This window comes from Xenopus laevis, chromosome 2S, assembly GCF_017654675.1.
Source record: "Xenopus laevis strain J_2021 chromosome 2S, Xenopus_laevis_v10.1, whole genome shotgun sequence".
NCBI lineage: Eukaryota > Metazoa > Chordata > Amphibia > Anura > Pipidae > Xenopus > Xenopus laevis.
In genome coordinates, this window is record NC_054374.1 from 40,030,419 (window position 1) to 40,053,325 (window position 22,907).

The 22,907-nt window shown below is 40.2% G+C and overlaps 1 protein-coding gene across 1 annotated transcript in view; it reads right to left on the reverse strand.

Moving 5' to 3' along the window:
- Positions 1 to 11,424: 11,424 nt before the first annotated feature.
- The window catches only part of tmem248.S (transmembrane protein 248 S homeolog), a 35,664-nt gene continuing 24,181 nt past the window's right edge, over positions 11,425 to 22,907 (reverse strand). The window contains exons 6-7 of the mRNA XM_018248021.2: positions 13,427 to 13,570; positions 11,425 to 12,459 (exon numbers count right to left, since the gene is read on the reverse strand). Of these exons, the coding sequence (XP_018103510.1) occupies positions 12,439 to 12,459; positions 13,427 to 13,570 (165 nt within the window). The 3' untranslated portion in view covers positions 11,425 to 12,438. The remainder of the gene's footprint in view (positions 12,460 to 13,426; positions 13,571 to 22,907) is intronic.

Consider the following 22,907-nt stretch of genomic DNA (forward strand, 5'->3'; position numbering starts at 1 on the left):
TTTTCCCTGTAGTTTGTAGCACATACTGTTCGTTAAATGTAAAGTTTATGGGTAAAGGTATACAGGATATGGCAGTGGTTATGTGGGATAAGGGATATATGTATATAAATATGGGATATGGGTACTATAAGGGTTATAGTAAAGGGATATGGGAATAGTGATGTTGAATAAGGTATATATGTATATAATTATGGGATATAATTATGGGATATGGGTACTAAAAGGGTTATAGTAAAGGGATATGGGAATAGTGATGTTGAATAAGGGATATATGTATATAATTATGGGTTATTGGTACTATAAGGGTTATAGTAAAGGAATATGGGAATAGGAATGTGGGATAAGGAATATGCCATATCCTGATAGAAATTTGCAGCAAATCATAACAGTAAATTAACTGCTGAAGAAACACCACTTTCAGCCTGTTTACACTGTGATTTGCTGCAATAAGTATGAAAGGTATGAAGTGGTGTGTGAATGTAAATAGGGATCCCCATTGCACCAATGTAGAAGATGAACATAGCGCACCTTCTGATTGGCTGCAAGTTTAATTTAGTTCACCATTAAAATGTAGAAAAATCTGATGCTTGTGCCTCTTTGTCCCAATAGGAGGGAGTAATATTGCAGCAGATAGAGCTGCAGCTTGTAGGCCCCTTTTTAAAAAGATAAATAAGCCCATTAGAGTTGTGAATGTGAAGGTGTAAAGTTTTAGGGTCAAAGGAATAAGAATAGACTAGGCAGAGCTGTAGGTCCCTAAATGCTGAGTAGCCACAACTCCCTCCTTCCCCTCCCCACCATGAATCATATATTAGTCAAGATAAATAGGCCCATAATAATCCTCATCCCCCATAACCAGGCCTTTTAGATAATAAAGGCTGCTGGTATTAATAGTCAGTAGAAAGTTGATCCAGGGACTGGTCCGATTGCCGTTTTGGAGTCAGGAAGGAATTTTCTCCCCATCTGAAGCAAATTGGAGATGGCTAAAGATGGGGTTTTTTGCCTTCCTCTGGATCATCTATAATAAACCTGATGGACACGCTCACCCTCAATTACTGTGTAACGGTGTCCTTAATTCATTGATAGGATCCATCAAATTCTTACTGAGTAGGGAAGTACTAGTGGAATTATAAAGTGAGTAAAGCAGTGGGGAGTGGAATTCCAGTCTCACTGACCATGGGATTTGCCACAGGGACAGAGAAAATAGTGAGTGAATGAGTGAGAGCATGTGGGTGTGCGGAAGTGTGTTTTATTGTAGATTATCCATTGGGGAACTTTTGTTCCTTACACCTCACAGTCTGATCTGAGGAGGAGGGGTCCCATGACGGCTTATATCAGCCGGTATCTGGCCAGATAGGGAACTATTGCAGCAAGTCATCGGGTGAGCCATTTGCTGCAATAGGTGTGTGAATGGACAGTAACATGGTTGAAGCCTTGACGTGGCGTTACTGCTCACATGTATATCATGTGCCAATTCAACTGACTGCCAGAGTGTCATTATAGTAGCAGTTGTAATAGAAATTGAAATGTATTTAAACTATAACTATAAATAAATGGAGTGAATAGATGTCTAATGTAAGAGCCAGAACACAACTTCTTCCATTGTATCTCACTATCCTGATAGTCGGCAACAAGAACATACATTCAATTAGTTTACTTTTAATTCTGATTTATGTGCTCAAGATCGGGTGCTCAGATATGGGATTGCTGATAGAGAGCACCGAAGTACAGAAAGGCCATCTCTGTAATAATAACAGTTCCCTGCAATTGATGGTGACTGAGCTGAATAAATCTGAATCTGAATGATAATCCTGACTGTTTTAAAGAGATGGGCTCTTGAGATTTTGGTTGCTAGGAGACATTTTTGATGGTAGGTTAAAATGACCACTACAGTTTACCAATCATAGAGTGCTGTCATGGTAACAGTGTAGTATAGTATTTACAATAATTTTAAAAACTAATCAAAAAGGGTCTTTTTATAATATTAAATTGAAAAAAATGCAAGAAAATGTCAGTTTTCCCATTTGATTTCATTAGACCTGCTGTTGTAAGAAGGAGACAAAGAAATTAGCAGATACATGACAGAGAAGGATTTGTTTCCATTACCCTATCAGGATAATTTCCTTCTGAGGACTCAACACAATGTGGAGCTAATTTGTACTGTTTAGACATTGATTGGAAGGATTTTGTCTCACTGTCCTGTTGTATTATAGGAGAGATTGCTACTAAGCACCAATCTTATTATACAATTCACACTTTAATGCATGTCAGAAGAGGAATAATGCTTGGGGAACCTTGTCCACTCTTTTGGACCAATATAGTTGACATCAGGGGTCCCCAACCTTTTTTTTTTACCCGTGAGCCACGTGGAATGTAAACAAAAGTTGGAGAACAACATTAGCAGGCGAAAAGTTCCTGGGGATGCCAAATATGGGCTGTGATTGGCTATTGGTAGATTCTACCTGGACTGGCAGCCTATGGGAGGCTCTGTTTGGCAGTACATCTGGTTTTTATGCAACTAAAGCTTGCCCTCAAGCCAGGAATTCAAAGAGAAGCACCTGCTTTGAAGCCAATGGGAGCAACTCCAAAGGGTCTGAGAGCAACATGTTGCTCACAAGCCACTGGTTGGGAATCCCTGATTTACATCATATTAAGTGGCCATTTATAGAATTTCACCAAACTGGAATATAGATATTATTAAATATTGCCCTTTAATATGTTTTACTTCGGGCCACCATTTTATGATATTCTTTGTGCTTTCTCGAAAATCACTTGACCAGAATTACTGCAGATCTGACTATGAAAGGAAGAGAAGTGGGAGTAAAAAACTTTGTCCATTAATTGGATCATGTGACCTAACATGTATGTGTGCCCTTGGTTTGCTTCTGTGCATTGTGAATCATATGGTCCCTTAGTTCTTAAAATGGCAATTTTCTATTTAGGATTACGCAATGGAGCATGCTACTAAAAGAGTATATTTTTTATGAAAATGGTTTGTTTAGATGAAACAGGGTTTACACATGAGCTCTTTCATGCAAAATTGTTTTATAGAGTCCTACAATGTTTGGGGGTATAGTTTTCCTTTAAGGGCTTATTTGCAAATGCAGCTGTAAGTGTTAGCAAGTGTGCACAATGTTGCACTTATGGACACCATTCATTAGAGCAGGGCTCCCCAACCTTTTTTTACTCAATAGTTTCAATCAAATGTAAAAAGAGGTTCAAAGCACCAAAAGCATGAAAAGAGTTCCTGGGTGAGCCAAATAAGAGCTGTGATTGGCTATTTGTCAGCAATTATGAGGCTGGCAGCCTACAGTAGACTCTGTTTAGCAGTATATCTGGTTTTTATGCAACCAAAACTTGCCTCCAATCCAGGAATTCAAAAATAATCACCTGCTTTGAGGCCTCTGAGAGCAACATCCATGGGGTTGGTGATCAATGTGTTGCTTGCGAGCCACTAGTTGGGGATCACTGCATTAAGAGTTAATTACATCCACCAAGTTCTGTATATAGGTGTGCTAAGTGTTGTTACATCATCTTGTCTCTTCTTTATTGTGTGCAAGTGAGCCTATTGATGCTGTGGAACCCTGGAGCTGAAGCCACTCACAGCTGGTTGGATCAGTAGCCACAGCAGACTTGAATCACATGCAAATGTCGTATTAATGCTGAGCACTGGAAGTGATTTCAAAACACTGAAAATGTTAGACACAACTAAAGGTGGCCAAACCTGGGCAGATTGCCATTCAGAGTAATTTGTCAATTTATCTTTTGTGTATGGGACCTTCGAACAGGCCTACCCCACTGATATCTGGCTAAAAATCCTTGAATTGAGGACAACATCTGCCCATTGATGCCGCCCTTGATCGGAAGCTGACATAGCGGCTATTATGATCTCGCCAATGAGGTGGGTTGAAAAACTTGTCTCAGGCAGCAGCAGCAAATAGGTTACAAGGGGCCACAAAAAGCAGCCCCGGATAACTTTAAAAGTTGAATTTTCAGTTTTTAAACTGGAAATCCAGCTTGACTACTGGGAGAGAGCACAATTGCACTCTCCGCATTAGTGTTACAGTCTCCCCCGGATCCCCATGCAAGAAAGGTGAGGGGGCTGCTCTTGCTTTAGAAACGTTCCTTCCTGATCGTTGGCTTGAGGACCAAATGTTTGGATAAGCCTAATATTGCCCAACTCAAGGTGTACATATAGGAGAAAGATCCACTCATTTGGTGACCTTGCCAAACAAGCAGATATTATAACGTATGGTTAGCTTTACAATGAACAGAAACAAAAGACACTGGAAAAAAACTGACAGCTGATGTGTAGTGAGGGCAACACATAGAGCCTGTTAGATGTAAGGCACCAGACAATAGCTCCCATCATGTTTAACACTTGGATCAACACAAGTTGATCCAGGGCCTGGTCCAATTGCCATCTTGGAGTCAGGAAGGATTTTTTCCCTTCTGAGGCAAATTAGAGAGGCTTCAATTGGGGTTTTTTACCTTCTTTGGATCAACTAGCAGTTTGGCAGGTTACATGTAGAGACTATAGACTATATTGAACTTTATGGACGTTCGTGTTTTTTCAACCTAACTTGCTATGTTACCTTAATATCCCGATTTAATAACATGCACTAAATTTGTCTAGGTAATTAGATCAGTAGCAAACAAACCCTTTATCACATTTTCCCATTAGGCTCTTGTAGTGCTATTGATTATTAACAGCCAATTCACCATGTGTTCCAATAAATAACTAGCAAGTAAAACCCTCAAGTAAACTTGCATACACATTTGACCAAATTTATAGAAACTATAAATGAGAATATTATGTATATTCATTCATTACTTAATAATACCTGTACTAGATAAATAAAAATTACTTTACTTTTTTTTTATATAAACATAGTGAATGTAATGGAATCAGCCCGTCAAGGCAGAGCTCTTAAGTAAGTTTCAATCCCAAGTGACAATCTCTTGTGTGCTGCTGAAATGAAGCTTTCTGTGTAGCAGAGGGACCTATAGTTTCTATAAGTGAGCAATCCTCCCGGTGTGACTGAGCCCTCTGTAACTGAGCTTATACAGGCAATTAGACCTTAGACACCACACGCATGACTCCATGGGATGGAAACAGGGTCAGACTGGGCCTACAGGACACCAAGAGAAAAACCCGGTGGACTGTGGCATAACTAGATTTACTGGGCCCCTCAGCAAATTAATTGCTCATTATGTAGGGCCCCTGCAGGGTCTGCTTCCTCAGTAGTTACACCCCTTCCGGTGGGCTCTTCTGACCTTGATCCGATCTCCAACTTCTCTCCCCGTCGATCCCAGTGCATGGGGAAAGGGGCTGGTGGAGGGTGAGCAGGGTCCTGGAGGGGGTGTGGAAGCCACTGGGGTAGCAGCCTTAGTGGACTTCACAAAATTTCTTAGTGTTCAAGATTTTTAGCAAGAAGCTGCTAAACGAGAAGCAAAGCTGCAATTTAGAATGTTGCCTTTGGGCCACTTCTCTGTCACATTTCAGCCTGTAGGACAGAGGCACCAGGTGGTACCGGCTAAAGCTGAGCATAGACACAGACTGTTAGTGCTGAAATACACCAGAGTTGAAGTTACATTAATGTACTTTATTAGAAGGAACTCATGAGAATTCAGTGACACTCTGCCAGCAGTGCACCTTCACTGGATAAAAATGAGCACTAGGTTCTGTATCTACTCACACTACAGAGAAACACACTGACATCTAGTGGTGGATAATACATGTATAATATATTTGTTACAAAACTTGCAGCAACAGAAAACAAATAATAATAAAGGCACATGAAGCGTATGATTCTCTCCACCTGCAATTTGTTATGAGGAGGAGAGAAGCGTAGTGAAAAGTTCATCTTCCACCTGCATGCGGCTACATGGAGAGGAGAGGGGATTGGGCTTTGGTGTTTTTCAGGCCCATCCCTGCACTGCTCTGTTTAGCCGCACACAGACAGAAGTTACATGATTCAGCGCAGACAGAGGAAGCCAATGATTTGAGGTGATCTGCTCATCTCCACCTCATTAAATCTGCAGGCAGAGAGAAGTGTTCCATACGCTTTGTGTGCACTAATGACTTTCAATTCATTTTAGCATCACTAAAAGTATCCTAGGCCCAGCACAGTTCGCCAAATCCTGCAGTTCTTAACTCATCTATTGTTCTCACAACTATTGTTACTATTATACAGTAGGGTTGCCACCTCAACCCTTTAAAATAGACCACCTATGGAATCCACAGCTTGCATGGCTACTTAGCAATTCATTTAAATGCATGCTGCAGACTGAACTGATTTATGTGCAGCCATGCATCTAAACGAATTGCTAATCAGCCATGCAGGCTGTGGATTCTATATGTGGTTTTAAAGTGGTGAGGTGGCAACTCTAATTATACTTACCAGGGGGTCTGCTGCTGTCACAGTCCTACACTGGGCTCTGGGACATGCTCAGCCCCTCCAGAGCCCAGCACAGCAGCAAGACAGTAGAGGAGGGGAGAGCAGCCTATACAGTAGGGTCCTGACTTAGGCTAAGGGCACATAGAGATTCAGCTCTGCTGCTCTCAGTCTGTATTTTTTTTGTTTCTTGTTTGTTTTCACAGGTGACCAGTAGTTGCTTTTTGCTTGGTTGCTATAGGTTACTGTTTCAGGGTAACACTGCAGTGGGGCTCATTTACAAATTTGCACCTCGGCAGTAACCCATGGCAACCAATCAAATATTTGCTTTCACTGTTCCACCCGCAGCTGGCTGAAAAAAATGCTAATCACTGATTGGTTGCTATGGGTTACTGTCTATGGGCAAATTTGTCCAGTATTTATAAATGAGCCACTGTGTCTATTATTAATCCAAGGCTATAGTGATACTAAAATCTAAAATTAATATAGATATTGGTATATAAACTTTATGTGAGTGTATGGAGGGGTTGGTGTCTGTATGGACGCTGGGTTTCATTTGGAGGGTTTGAACTTGATGGACTTTTATCTTTTTTCAACCCAACTTAACTATGTAACATAACCCCCCAAGTGTCAGTAGCCATGCTGCATGTGCGCGCCACGTGTTTTACTTGTTTTGTGACAAAAATTCAAAAGATTTCACTCCCTGTCCCTCATTTGCATATGCAAATTAAGATTCATATTTAGTTCGGCCGGGAGGAAGGATTCGGCCGAATCTGAATTTTGTTGAAAAAATCGTATCCTGGCCAAATCCCGAACCGAATCTTGGATTTGGTGCATCCCTATTATACATTCATTATTATTAATTTTCTTCAGGCTGCTCTATTGTTTGCTCTTTGTGGTCAGAAAGTAGAATGTTGCTTTAGTTTCCCAATTCATTAAACCAATGTTGAAGGGGGGGGGTGGAATAATGACCCTTTAAATTGTGTCCTGTTTAGGGAAAGAAAGACAAATATCATAGATAATTCCTAATAAGCAGTTTAGCTCAAGTCCTATTAACTGCAGCAATGTTAAAGAAGGGGCATGTTATCCCTTTAATCACAAATAACAGCACTGGGAATTTATTAAATGCAGAAAGATTCATAGAGCAGCCATGTTAGGCAACACAGTGGTCATGTGGCCATAGCCTTATAGTAAAGATACATATGCACTGCTATAATATATTTTATTGAGTAACATCGGATAAAACAATAAATTGACATTTAAAAACAATGTTGTGCCATCTTGTTCTTCTCTGTCACTGTCTCTCCCATCCATAGTGGCAACTCAGCCACTGAATCCTCATCCCAAATCAATGTGCCCAGAATGTGAGAAGCGACAGTGTGATCCCAGCGTGACTGAGAGAACTAAGGATTCATCAGCGCCCACACAATATTGCCATTAAATCAGATCTGAGGGGACTGAACATGTACACTCTATACAGTATATAAGCTTTTCTATGAAACAGCTGTCATTTCACATTCTGAGTGAAGAAAGTTCGTTGGCCTCTCTATGCTAAAACTGCGGAATTATTTTCAGAAACACAACAACAGATGGGCACCAATATACTATGTATGTATTCAGAAGTTTATTGTTTTTCTACAAGACTGACGGGATGCCTCCCATGAACTGCCATCAGCCATCACAACAAGAACAAGGAAAACATGCCCAAGTGATTCTCAGAGGCTCCAACTTATTATGTCACTCCACTAAAAGAAGATATTTTTAATACATATTTGATTTGTGCTGAATTCTTTTTGCAAACATAACATTTTCTGAACCGCAAACTTCTATTAGTTTAAATAATTCATGTAAATCTTTGCAAAAGCCTTGCACCCTTGCTAGTGAATAACAAAGCCCACAATGATATTTTGATCTCTGTAATATTTTCAATTCAAAGCAATGAAAGTCAAGGAGGGATGTTCATACTTCCAGCTGTAGAAATGTTTCGGCCAGTAAATAGGTTTTTGCCTTTTTGCAAGGTGCAAAAAGTAGGCACAATCAGCCATGTTGTTTTGTATTTTGCACCCTCCCCTGCAGATAGAAGTATTACTCCAAAACAGATGGAGAACAGAGTCAGTGGTGTAACTTTGGGGGCCGAGACAAAAAATGTTATATAAGGGTGTAGTGCACCTACAGTATGTACTAAATGTTCTCTAGTTTTACAGCAGATTCAAAGAATTCTGGGTTACACTTTTTGTTGGCCACCAGGAGAAGAAGTATTTTTCTGCAACAGACAGGGCTGACTCCTACAAATAACCTCTATCATATAACTGGGCTGTTATACAATGGTGTTCGTTCTCTAAATCCCTTGCAGGGCCGGGCCAAGCCAACCGGGCACCCTAGGCAATCTGGCCGGCTAGCCTGCTACCCCCTGTGCTGTGACCATGACTGCGCTCCTGCACAATACCAGAGGGGAGGGATGGGAGTGAAGGAGAGGAGGGTGGGGAGAGCTAGAGAGGGCAGAGAACACGGACTAGGGGAAGGCAGAAGAAACTTAATAGGTACCTGCAAAGCGACCCCTTATCATTGCTTCCTAGGCAGGTGTCTCTTCTGCCTACTCCTAGTTCCAGCCCTGGTCCCTTGTCCTGGCTGTTAACAAGGAAACATTTTTCTTTGTTTCTTGAGATGCCCTTGATCATGTCTGAAAGCATTCTTTTACTTTGTGCCTACAGCACAGTTACTTTCTATAGAAGAGCCATGTATTGACATACAGATACACTCCTCTAACCAGAATACTTACCTTCTGACATTGAAGTACTAGGGAGGACCTGCTTCTCATTCTGTCCTGACACAAACTCTGCCTTTACCCCTGGGTCTCTGACCTATCCCAGAACCTGCATTATGGTTTCTTACTTGTGCAGAGACTCTAACGGTGCTATCATGGGGGTTATTGAAATGTATGTGAGGCTGGAACATAATATAACATAAGACAGTATTACTTAAGATCTATATGTAAACACTTAGCACATCATATGATCTGCTGTGGATCTTACCCTGGGTAATGTTCAAAAATGTACATTTGAAAATGACTACAATTTATAGCTGGCAGACACCGCGGCCTCAGCAATAATCAGTCCAATTATGCTGAAATCTTGGCTTGCAGTTCCTCTGTAGTTACACCAGGTAGCAATCTGCAACATACAATTCACAATTTCCAAAATGGCCTGGTTTTTAACTTTTTTGGATGAAAACTTTCAGCATCAAAATATACTATTCTTGCCAGTACAGGTATGGGACTATCGAGAAGACTTAGGACCTCATTTTTTTCTATAAAATCTTGAATTTTTAGGGGAAAAAAAAAACCCTTGAATTTTTCAAGATTTATTATACCTCGAGGCTGGAAAAAGTCCAAATCTAAAAATACTGCATCTTCAACCTGTCGAGGTCCTGTAGAAGTCAATGGCAGAAGTCATATTTGCAATTTGAAGATATTATTGTCTGTGCTGGGTTTTGTACGATAATTAAAACATTTGGGCTTTTCTGCTGATTTCACAAAATATTGAGTTTTCGGACGTCAAATCTGAAAAATTTGGGATTGTTCAGGTGACAATCCAAAAAGTCATGGTTTTCACGCAACAATCTGAAAAATGTCGCAGTTTTTGACGATCCGATTTTTTTGTGTGTGTTTGTTATGATAAATAAGAGTAAATCATGAATTATAGTGAGGTCTGATTTTTTATTTTCATTAATCAGAAAAATTTGGATTTAAGTAAAAAAAAAACCTAAATAAACCGAATAGGCAGGGGGTTTTTCCGATAAGGGTTAATTATACAGCTGTGTTCAGAATAATAGCAGTGCAACATCACTAACCTGAGCAATCAGTGTTTTTGTTAGAAATGATATTTTGGACAGGAGGTCCAATTCTGACATTTCTGTATCCCATCCAATTAGATAGCAGTTCATGCTGTGGAAGGGCAGAGTGAGAAGATGGGGTCTCTACTTACCCTACTGTTCCTAGGGCCCCACTTTGGATTAATCTGGTAGGAACCTGTACTAGGCCAGTGCTTCTTATCACTGCCACTTACAATCATGGCGAAACTTGGCAAAAAATTTCGCTCATCACTAGTCAACACATTTTGTTTGCAAATACTTGAAGACAAAAGTTTGCCTTCTTATATATTTTAATAGGAACTGTAGCAAATCAACATGGTTTTTAATTCTATATTGCTGTAGAGGGCGACATCTGAGCCCAGTTTATTCTTCCTGTGTAAGAACTGAACCCATTGTATTCTATAGAGCTTTTCTATCTGCTGTGCAACCTGTGTCTTTTCTCTTTTTAAAGCTTAAATGGCTGCCCCCGTGGCTACACAGCAGCATATTTATATAAACCGTATAGTTTTTTTATTAAGCAAACACACACAACTGGGGGGTTCGTGCTGAGCAGACGGCATGGGGATCCTGTGCATTACTGGAGGGTCTGAAATATGGGAAAGCAAACAGAAGTGGTAAGTGAATATATATTTAAGTAAATATTGCCCTTTTACATCTCTTGCCTTGAGCCACCATTATGTGATGGTCTGTGTGCTGCCTCAGATCACCTGACCACAAATATTACAACTCTAACAGTGATTCGTACGATGCCAGGGGGCGGCACTTATTTTTTTAAACTGGCAATTTTCTATTTATGATTACCCAATGGCATATCCTAAGTATATTATTATGAAAATGGTTTATTTACATGAAACAGGGTTTTACATATGAACTGTTTTATGCAATATCTTTTTATAGAGACCAACATTATATAGTTTTCCTTTAAGCATTTTATGTGAACTAGTATCAACTAGATAGTAGGCAACTATTGGTAATACACACAACCCCTGCTATTTTAGTGAGGTAGTGGGTATTGTGTATTGTATTAGTGAGGTAGTGGGTATTTAAGATCATATGGATGCTAAATGGATTGCATGTTCCACTACCAGACACTCACACTGATTATGGACACATCATACATTGTAAAGACAACCACCTGAATGAGTTAAAAGTCCTTAGCCACAGTAGCAGGATAAATTTATTCAGAAGCCAAACAACATTTCATATGAACTTGGAGAGCAACATATCTAAGCGATCCAATTTCAATTAAAACAGATGTCATGGTACTGAATACATCGGAAACTAATCAGAAAAAGCAGCAATGATTTGTCATGTAAATATTGAAAAGAAAATTACCATTGGAGTGACTATGAAAGAAATATATTTTCAGTAGGACCTACTGACGCCCAGTCAATGGAAGATTATTATCTCACTAAAGTACAGACTGAAAACCAGCACATTAGCCACTGGAAGTCTCTATACTCTGAATGTAATGCTTCCAGAACGATTGCATTTGTAACTATACGTTGATAAATCGCTTGCCTGCTCACAGTGTATTCAACATTCTTGAATGCAAGCGAAACAATATTATTCTAGGGTCATATCCAAGAATTCATATTATCAATCGAGTTGAATGAAGGTGTTTAGGATGTTGTTTCACATTAAATAAATAGGCAATGTGACAAGATGTCTTTCAAATAGATGGATTCCTAACACATACTGTGAACAGATGCCTTTGATACTTACAGTAATTTGAAGAAAAGATGTCTCCTTCCATTAAGCAATGCATGGTTACAGTTTGGTAGTGATTTATTTCACCTGCTACAGAAACAGAAAACTACAGCTTTGCTCAAGACACTGGGAAAAATGGTCCTTGCACTCTTTCATTGGAGATGGTTTTCACTGTCCATCTTACATGGCCACTAAATATATCTACACATGAAAAAGACAGCTAGTCCACATGTACAAGGTGTAACATACAAATCCCTGCAATGCGGGGTATGTGCATCAAACCTCTTTAAATGTACCTATTTATAAATATGTACAAATCAATTACAGGCACTTGAAATGTCTTTGGTTGGAACAAACCAACATTGCAAGATGATTCTCCTTCCCCATAGGAGATCAGATTCTTCCAATGGGGTCAACAAGCAATGACTCCACATTTATCTGCTCACAGTACAGAATGGGAAGTTTATGCATCAGACAGGGCAACCTGTGAACAGAAAAGAGAAGTATTAAAACAAAAACAACAAAACCATACAAAGTAGTCTTTGTCATAACCAACTTTTACAATCTTAATAGTGATAATAAATTGACGGATAAGATAAAGAAATAAATATTGTGTTACATTTATACAAGACCAACAGAAGGGATGAGAAAACACCCACCAACCAGTTTGCAGGTTTTCCCCACAGCCATAAATGTGCATCTGCCACAATCACAAGTTCAGCTCTGAAGATCTATGAACTACAACATGGATGTTAAAGTCCCAACCATCCCGCTATTTCATTCTATTACACAAACCTGTCTGTGACTAATTACACTCGAATTTATAGCCAACAAGTGTAAAATAGCAGGTTTATTAATTAATTGCTGATGGTCATGGATGACAGAATATATTTATTATACTTACACAATGCCCCTTGAAAGCTTAGTTTTTATTTGTCTGACCTCAAAATAATCCTGCTTACCATTAACTAAAGCAATGATAAATCCCAGATATGGCCCTGTTATCTGCATTAAACGACTGTGATTCTATGTACAGGCTAAGCAGGGTTGCTATTACTTTAGGTTATAAAAAAATAAAAACGGTTGTAGTTCAGTAAAATGGAGAAATCTGACAATACAGGTATGGGACTTGTTATCCAGAATGCTGGGGACATGGGGTTTTCCGGATAATAGATCTTTCCTTATTTTGGCTACCTTACGTCTAGTAGAAAACCATGTAAACAGTAAATAAACCGAATAGGCTGGTTCTACTTCCAATAAGGATTAATTAAATCTTAGTTTGGATCATGTACAACGTGCTGTTTTATTATTACAGGAAAAAAGGGGATCATTTGTAAAAATTTGGATTACTTGGAAAAAATGGAATCTATGGGAGAAGGCCTGTAATGCAGAGCATTTTGGATAAAAGATCCCATACCTGTACTACACTCTGTTGGCATAAGTATAGATACCTTTTCTGGTAGGAACTCAGATTTGCTTTGTCTTAGTTTGCTTGGTCTCCCTCGGATCACTGCATAACAGAACATGGTGATGACCATCACAAAGAGGAAATAACTTGTATCCATCAGATGCAGGTTTATAAGTGAACGGTCATCCTGTAGTCACAAAACAATGACATGAACATATAAGGCTTACATAATACTGCTGCCAATACGGTTTTTTTATTTTTACAGCAACGGTTTTAGCAGAATAGCTGAGGGTCACCAAATTTAACCATTTTTACCAGAATTAGAATTCTGGTTTTCGTAGAATCTCATAACATATCGAAGAACATTAGGCAAAAGGATAAATATGTACATTTTAAATGTAGAATATTTAGAATAAATACAAATAAACAACAGGACAACATTATAATTATAAGAGGGGTCTAGACACAGAGACCACAACGTGAAGAAGAGCCCCAATGTTGTGTCTTGTCTCCACTTATTAAGTATAGCCACCATGCTTTGTCTTCTCCTTTAAACAGAATGTTGCCTTGTGGTTTATCTACATACAGGACATGAATGTACAGTGATACCATTTCCATGAACTTCAGGAGCGCCTGCACTTTCTGTAAATGAATGCAAGTTATAGGTGGGTGCACATAACTATTGAACAAATATTCATATATTCTAATTACTTTTTCTGTTTTTTCTTCATTTTCTCAATAATTCCTCTACATTTTAATGGGGGAAGGCATGGGAGAATAAACACATGGGGGATGTGAATTCACAAAAGCAGTGATACTGAGACAAGTGGACACAGATTTGTCACCATATTCACAAACCTACTGTATATCTCCATTTCTGTCAATTTATATTTTAAACCATTTCCTGATTTAGCTTTTGCACAAAATTTTACCAACAAATTTCTGACTTTGTTTTTAGCTCTTCCCTAGTCAGTCTGCCATTAGGTGACTCTCAGCTGTACCTGTGCCTTGTAATAATGTTTATGCCTTTCAGACAAGATATTTGCTGCCACTTTTAAAGGTCAATATGGCAGAACACTTGGTTTATCTTACAAACTTTGAGTGAATTTCTAATCTAAGAGGTTCTCTGCACTCAACCCATTAGCAATATATTTAAGACAGAGACATTTTGTGCATACTGCTACTGAAAAATGCCTTACCCTTTAAACAAAACAGGGGTAAGTCATTTTTCAGTAGCAGTATGCACAAAATGTCTGTCTTAAATATATTGATAATGGGTTGAGTGCAGAGGACCTCTTGTATTTGTCTATATGTATTTTGTGGTCACAGCCTCATTGCACCCCCACCTAATGGTTTTTAAAAATTAGTGGTGAGCACAACTTTCCCTTGTTTGAATTTCTAATCTCTCAGTTGATGCATGCATTTGCACATGCATTATATCCATTAGGTGTTGCCTTCTGTTAAAGGAGAAGGAAAGTCTTATGCCACTTGGGGGAGCCAAAAATTAGGCACCCCCAAGTGATTACTTTTACTTACCTGAAACCCCCGCCATTGCTACTATCAGCAGAAAACTGCACCAGCTTTTTCTTTCTTTAAATTTCCCAGGGTAGATGCATGTGTAGTAGAATGAAATAGCCGCCATTTTTTGTTTAAGTCCAGCTTTTCGCTCGAATGCCCATGCGCGAGAAGAAAGAAGAAGCAGGAAGAGGATCACTCAGTGGTGCTCACTGGAATAACCCGGACCGGTGCAGTTTTCTGCTGATAAGTAAATACATTCACTTGGGATGCCTAACATTTGGCACCCCCAAGAGGGATATGACTTTACTTCTCCTTTAAAGAGGAATTAAAATCTCCTAGAAAAATTTAGTTTTAGTGCCAGTGCAGAGATCATCCATCCCCTCTTTCCAACCACAACAGTTATACTTGCGCTAACTTAATGGTGGGCCATTGTGCATCCAGGACTTCAGAGCCACACCCCCATCTTTGGTCATATGATTTCTATTCCTGTCATGTATCTAAACTAGGAAATGTACAGTATCTCAAGATTCCAGTTTAGTTTCCTACATGTATGGGCCTGCTTGCTGATCAACAAGATGGATGTTTAGAAAACATAGGACACAGCTATAGTTCTGAAGAAGATGGGGAGTTGGGCTGAATATTGGTACAAAAACAAAAATTTGGCAGGGTGGCTTTAATTACCCTTTGAATAAAAATTATATATAAAGATATATTCTCTCAAAATGCCAATACTGCAAAAGCAAAATAATGCAAATATGTCACCTATTTTATGTTGACAGTAACCTACTGTTATATATAAAATGTTATAAAATATACTTATATTCTTGTTTATAAGCCTATGGCTATTCAGTTCTGGTTATAAAGAAAACAGGGCTTGTAAACGGACAATAGGCTGCTAATCTCTATAAATATGCTAATGACTCCTCCATACTGCACCTAAAAGTGGGGTTAATAGAGATTAAATGAAACAATGCAGTAGGGATGCACCAAACCCACTATTTTGGATTCGGCCGAAACCCCGAATCCTTCACGAAAGATTCGGCCCAATACCGAACCAAATTCTAATTTGCATATGCAAATAAGGGGTGGGAGGGGGGAAACATTTTTCACTTCGTTTTGTGACATGAAGTCTGATTATTTCCCGCCCCTAATTTGCATAAGCAAATTAGGATTCGGATTGTGTTCGGCCAGGCAGAAGGATTCAGCCGAATCTGAATCCTGCTAAAAAGGCTGAATCCCGAACTGAATCCTGGATTCGTTGCATCCCTACAATGTAGAGCTAACATGGGGAAGATTTACACTGGGTTTTACTCAATTTTAAAAATGTTAGGAGAAAATGTCATTAAATATGTTGTTTTTCCTCTCATTTATTCATAAAAGTGCCAGCAATTTGACTTTTTCACCAAAAAATTAAAAGTGTCTGTTGAATTGGTATTTTGTTTGTGAAAACAGAGATTGTATTTACACCAGTTTTAACATTACTTTTACACCACAAAAATGCTTCCTGTTCTTTTGTGAATGCCATAAAATTCGAAGATCATTCTACTGCTACCCTACCATCTACCTGAATTTGCCAAATATAAGGGCAAGAGCTGTAGTGGATATCTGTGCAATTTGTTTTTGACTGAATAATATGAGGGTTGAAATTATTCTAGGTGTTTGTTCAGTTGGCCAGGAACAACTAGTCCTTGAGAGTAAAATGACTTGCTCCCTTTTAATTTAATATGGCTGAGTTCAAGTCCCAAACATGCAGAGGTGCAGAGTGTGCTCTAATGCCTGGCAGCATCAGGAACGGGCAGTGCATTGATGTTTGCAGTAGAATAAATGCACACCATCTCACACTCTGCAGTCACTCTGAGTACCACTGCTACACAAGGAGAATTCTTTTCAACATTAAAAGTGATAAGGAAAAAGTAAACAACAGCTTTTTTTAAGGCTCAGTCACAGTACAGAATGTGCTCTACTTAGAACAGCGACTGACAAAAATGGAGTTAAATGACAAACAATTTCTGAGGTAAACAGGTGGTAGATAATAAATATATTACAGAATCTCCTTTTCACTAAAGATGTACACTTTATGGGGCAGATTTATCAAGGGTCGAACAGTAAGGGGGGGGGTGTTTACTAAAACTCTCATCCACTAATTTAACTTGTGTGACAAAATAATGTGGCAATTCTAATTGTACCACTTTTTCAAATTCGACGCCTGGATCGTACAATTTCTCTAGAACGGCCCTTCCTGTCAGTGCAGCAACCATGGGGTTAAGTATCCACCTCCGGAGGCAGGACAGAAGAAAATAACATAGAATCTCAACTCTGCCCTCTTCATATAAGCTCTTGCTCCTCCTGATTCCCCTCAGTTTTTTTCCTTCTGTCCTACTAGGAGGTTGGGACAGCACACATTTTTCTTTCTTTCTTTCTTTCTCTCTTTCTTTCTTTTCCTTCTTTCACAGGTTCTTTACCGCATATCTGAAGAAGGAAGATTACCCAGAGCAGGAGGCATCCTAGCTCTACTTGCACAGTATCTGTGTATAATCCCTACCCTAATTCCACTCCTCAGGACTGGTAAATGGTTTCACAAGGGGATTGTTCCTTTTCCACCAACAGCACAGCCACCCTCTCTCAGAGACAGGTGCTGCGGTTTTGCTCCGCTCCAGAAGTTCTCACTCCAGCACAGGAGTAACTAACGGACCGCACAGTGTATTGAGCGCACTTCTGGGTTATGGACACACGCGCCGGAGCTTTGGCACCACAAAGAGGCGCGTGCGTACACACCTTGTGACGCGCTTACCGGGGCCCCTTTTGGATTTTAATCCACACGCGCCGGTGCTTCACAGGAGCAGTACAAGTTGCGGCTTGTCACCAAAAAGGTACAAGTGCAGTCGCAGTGAACCGCAGCATAAGGGTTTTAATCCCAGTGGCTTTACTTATGTTTTTAAGGCTCATATGGCAGTTACCTAGCGGGACTCATAGTAGCACTTATAATCACAGCATGTAGACTGTTCTTGTTTCTTGCATACTATACCCCAGTTTATGCCTATGCAGACAAAGCCAGTCCTTACAACTAGTTGGTCTCATTTAAGGGCACCTTAGTTACTAAGGCACATGTATATGTTCTATTTCAGACAATACATCATGGATGCAGATTTGGGTCTAGAGTAGCTTAGGAAGGAGATGACCTCAGCTACACCCAGGACAAAAAGGGCAGATAAAAGATCCCATAACCAACCAAAAAAATGCAAGTTTTGTAAACATACTTTACGTAAAGGGGAACAAGGAGTATGCTTAGACTGTGAAGAACCAGCAGATTCAGCGCCAACTTTATCACCACACCCAATTCCATTGTAACAGGCTGACACTAGTCCCCCACACTTAGAAGCTCAGGATCCTTCTACATCAAACCTCCTCAGCTAGAGGAATTGTTGACTGGATAAAATAGACTATTCAATCTTCCATTGCTCAACCATCTAAAAACATAGTAAGAAACGGAAGGCACATGCTATTTTAGAAACAAATTCATCTGATTCTGAAGCACTTAGTGATCAAGATAGTGATATAGAGCCAGGAGAAATTTCTGATAGAGAACTCTTCTGATGACTCAGACACAGAGCGACAGTACCGCTCGATTGCAGGCCCAGAAACCGCAAAACGGTTACTTCGCGAAATGCTAGCTACGCTAGAGATTAAATACGAAACAACAGCAGCATCAAAAGCTGACAAAGTATTGGGGGTACAACCCAAAAAAATCTAGAACCTTCTCGGTATTTAAATCAATATCTCAGGTGATAGAGACCGAATGGTCAAAACCGGACCACCGGATAGCCCAGACTCAAATGTTCCAAAACACTTACCCTGTTCCAGAGGAACAATGTAAATTGTGGGACAAGGCCCCTAAAGTTGACTCAGCGGTAACTCGATTGTCCAAAAACACAACACTACCAACAGAGGAGGCAGCTTTCAAGGAGCCGATGGATAAAAAGATGGAGGGGTCTTTGAGAAGGGGGTATACACATGCCACATCAATTCTCAGGCCGGCAATAGCATCGGCGGAGTTAGCCCGTACAACCAGATTCTGGTGCCAGGAGTTACAAAAAAAACTTCACTAGAGTACTTACAGGAGGAATTACAGCGTCTTAGCTCAGCATTCACCTTTTTGGCATGGACACGGTTAGGCTGGCGGTTAGATTGACACAGTAGTGGCAAGACAAGCACTTTGGTTACGTCATTGGTCTGGAGATACAGCATCCAAGACAAAGTTAATGAACTTAAAATTTACAGGGGACACGCTTTTTCACCAGACCTCAAGCAGATCATTACTGAGGTTACAGGTGGTAAGAGCACCTTTTTACCTTCGGGCAAGAAACCCAGATCAGAACAGCCCACTAGATTTTATAATAGACCTTGGAGCTCCCAGGGACGACCATTTCGTTCCTTTCGAAATACCACTTTTCGCCCTTCACAATCAAGTGGGGAGACGAGGAAGGGTAAACCAACCTGGTCCAACCGAGACAGACCAGGAAACCAGCTCCGTCAAAACCCAATTCAGCCTGACTTCAGGTTAGGGCAAGCGAGGGTAGGAGGTTGTCTTCAGCAATTTTTCCCAGTATGGCGAGACCACATACTGGACAATTTGGTACTCACAATCATAACAGAAGGGTACCGAATTCCATTGACAATCTACCTCCTCGCATCTACAAACGCACATCCGCTCCAAAAAGCCCATCCAAGAAACTCGCTCTAGCTACAATCGTGAACAAACTGAAGCACAACAATGTCATTGTACCAGTACCTGCCAAAGAACGTTACAGAGGTTTTTTACTCAAATCTCTTTTTGGTCTTCAGGCCGGCACTAAACCTAAAAACCTTAAACAAGCAGGTGTCCAAACAGAAATTCCGCATGGAGTCCATTTGGTCGGTGGTAATGTCAATGACCCACAATTGCTTCATGACCAAGGTAGACCTTCAGGATGCATACTCATATGTACCCATCAGAAGGGAATCCCAGCAATACCTACTGTTCACGGTTCTAGAAGAACATTACCAATTCAGGGTGCTTCCTTTCGGCCTTTCCACTGCACCCCGAGTTTTCACAAATATACTCAGCCCCCTGATTGCACACCTCAGGCGTCTAGGAATCATAATCACACCTTATCTAGACGACCTACTCATCAGAGCACCGTCCTATGACCAAAGTCACAAAGACACCCAGATTTGCATCACAATACATAAATTACAGAAAGAGTCACCTCACACCCACACAGCAAATTCAATTCTTTGGAATGTTGTTCGACTCATCCCGTCAGACTACATCTCTACCTTCAGAGAAAATTCAGACAATCATGCACACAGCTCAACAGGTCTGCACTCAGACCACCATTGCAGCGGAGCGATGCCTCCAGTTATTGGGCTACATGGTAGCAGCATTGGAAGCACATTCGGCAGATTTCACATGAGACTTTCAGAACCATTTTGTAAGCCTTTGGAACAAGAACCACTCAGACTTATCACAAAGAATTCCACTTACCATGCAAGTCAAACGTTCACTGAGTTGGTGGACAGCACCTCAAAATCTCTCAGGGCAAGACATGGGCCTTACCCCAGTGGACGGTACTGACCACGGACACCAGCCTTACCCGCAGCAACAGAGCAATGAGAGAGGTAGCTCAAATACTCACCGGGCAGAACTTCATGCTCCAGCCATCTCAGCAGTCTTCATTCCAGGAAAACTAAACTGGGAGGCGGATTACATCAGCCTGCAAAGTTTGCATTTGACGGCTTGGCTGTTGAAACCGAGTTGTGGCGCTCTAAAGGGTTTTCAAACAAAGCCACTAACATACTGTCGAAGGCCAGAAAACAGTCCACATCTAGAGTCTATCATAGAACTTGGAAAACATTCATAGACTGGTGTGAGTCCAGGCAGTTTCAGTGGCAGCAATCAACAATTCAAACTATTGTTAAATTTCTTACACAGGGGCTCCATTTAGGTCTTTCCCTAGCCACCCTCAAAGGCCAGATTTCAGCCCTTTCTATTCTCCTACAACATCAGTGGGCAAGGGAGCCAGATCTCATGCAGTTCATGCAGGGCATGCGTAAAGTTAGGCCTCCCTACAAGGATCCAACACCTCCCTAGGATCTTACACTAGCCTCGATGTCCTACAAGGACCCCCATTTGAGCCTTTAGCATCCTGTGCGCTTAAGTTTCTGGAAAATGACCTTTCTCTTGGCCATCGCCTCAGCAAAACAAGTTTCGGAAATGGCAGCCCTATCTTGTAAGGAGCCTTGGCTTATACTGCACCAGGATAGGGCAGTTTTCAGGACTATTCCATCATTCCAGCCCAAGGTGGTTTCTGCTTTCCACATAAATGAAGAAATTAATCTTTCTTCGCTCTGTCCTAGGCTGGCTAATACCAAAGAAAAGGCACTACACAAGCTAGACGTAGTGAGAGCGATTCATTACTACCTAGACAGATCCAAAGATTATAGGAAATCAGATGCCTTTTTAGTTACTTATGGTCAGAACAAAGGCTCACCTGCCTGCCTCAAAACGAACAATTGCCAGATGGCTGGTTGAGACAATTAACTGTGCTAATGACCTTAGTCACAAATCTAGACCCTTCAAGGTCCGAGCTCACTCTACCAGAGCACTAAGTGCATCCTGGGCCTTGTATAATCTAGCCACTCCAGAGCAAATCTATAAGGCAGCCACTTGGGCTTCTTTGTCTACATTTGCAAAATTTTATTGACTAAATGTGTTTCATTCAGGTCCTGCCGCCTTTGGTAGAAAAGTACTTCAGGCTGCATTGAGGAAACAGTAAATTGAACCCAGCCCTATAAAAGATGGGACAGCTTTGGGACGTCCCCATGGTTGCTGCACTGACAGGAAGGGAAAGATGGATTTTCGACTTACCGGAAAATCTTTTCCTAGACGGCTTGGACTGCCAGTGCAGTAAGCCCCACCCTTTCAATTACAGTTCAAATTATAGTAACAAGGTTGACAAGTTAATACTGTTGTTATGAATCTCTTCTCGCTCTTTCTCTGCTATCCTTTCTATTCTCCTAACTGAGCTGACAGACTAAACTGAGGGGAATCAGGAGGAGCAAGAGCTTATATGAAGAGGGCGGAGTCAAGATTCTATTTTTTTTCTACTGTCCTGCCTCCTGTGGGGGATACTTAACCCCATGGTTGCTGCACTGACAGTCCAGGCCGTCTAGAAAATCAATCTTTTTTTCGAGTTGTCTCCCGAAAACCCAGACTGTTTCTGATTATCATACGAAAAACAGATCAGATCAAGAAACATCTTCAAATTGAAAGACAGACATCTGCCATTGACTTCTACATGACCTCGACAGGTTTTCGATGGAGTATTGTAAAAAATTGAGGCTTTATAAATAGGACCTTAAATTCAAAATTTCTAATACTTTTTTTGGTCAAAACTCACAAATTTGAATTGGGAATAATCCAAACTCGATTCAAATTGAAATTCAAGATTTATCAAACTTGTACCCTGGGAAGAATTCAAATTAGACTATTCACCACCTAAAACTTGCCGAGTTCATGTATACATCAATGGGAGAGGTCCAATGAGCCATTTGAAGATGTTAATAGCCTTCCTGACATTCAAGAATTTTCAGATAAAAAACTCGATTAGAGTTAGTCAAATTCGAATCTAATTAGAGTCCGTAATATTCGTTCGAGTTTTAGACATTCTTTAGACATTTTTTCTTAAATAACCTCCCAATCAAATTTCGAGTATATTCTAATTTATAAGAGTAAAAAAATTCACATGAATTCGAAATTTGGCCTTTGATAAATGGGCGTCTATGTGTTATATTTAGCAAGTTAACCACAAAAGTATATTTTGGATCCAAAACTGGATCATGCTTTGTTAATTAAAATGTATAAATAGCCACGTATCCATTGCCAAGTAAACTAGATACTGCATTAGATACCGGAAAAAGTAGTTTTTGATGTTGATCATTAAGTATACCTGTAATTAATTCTAATT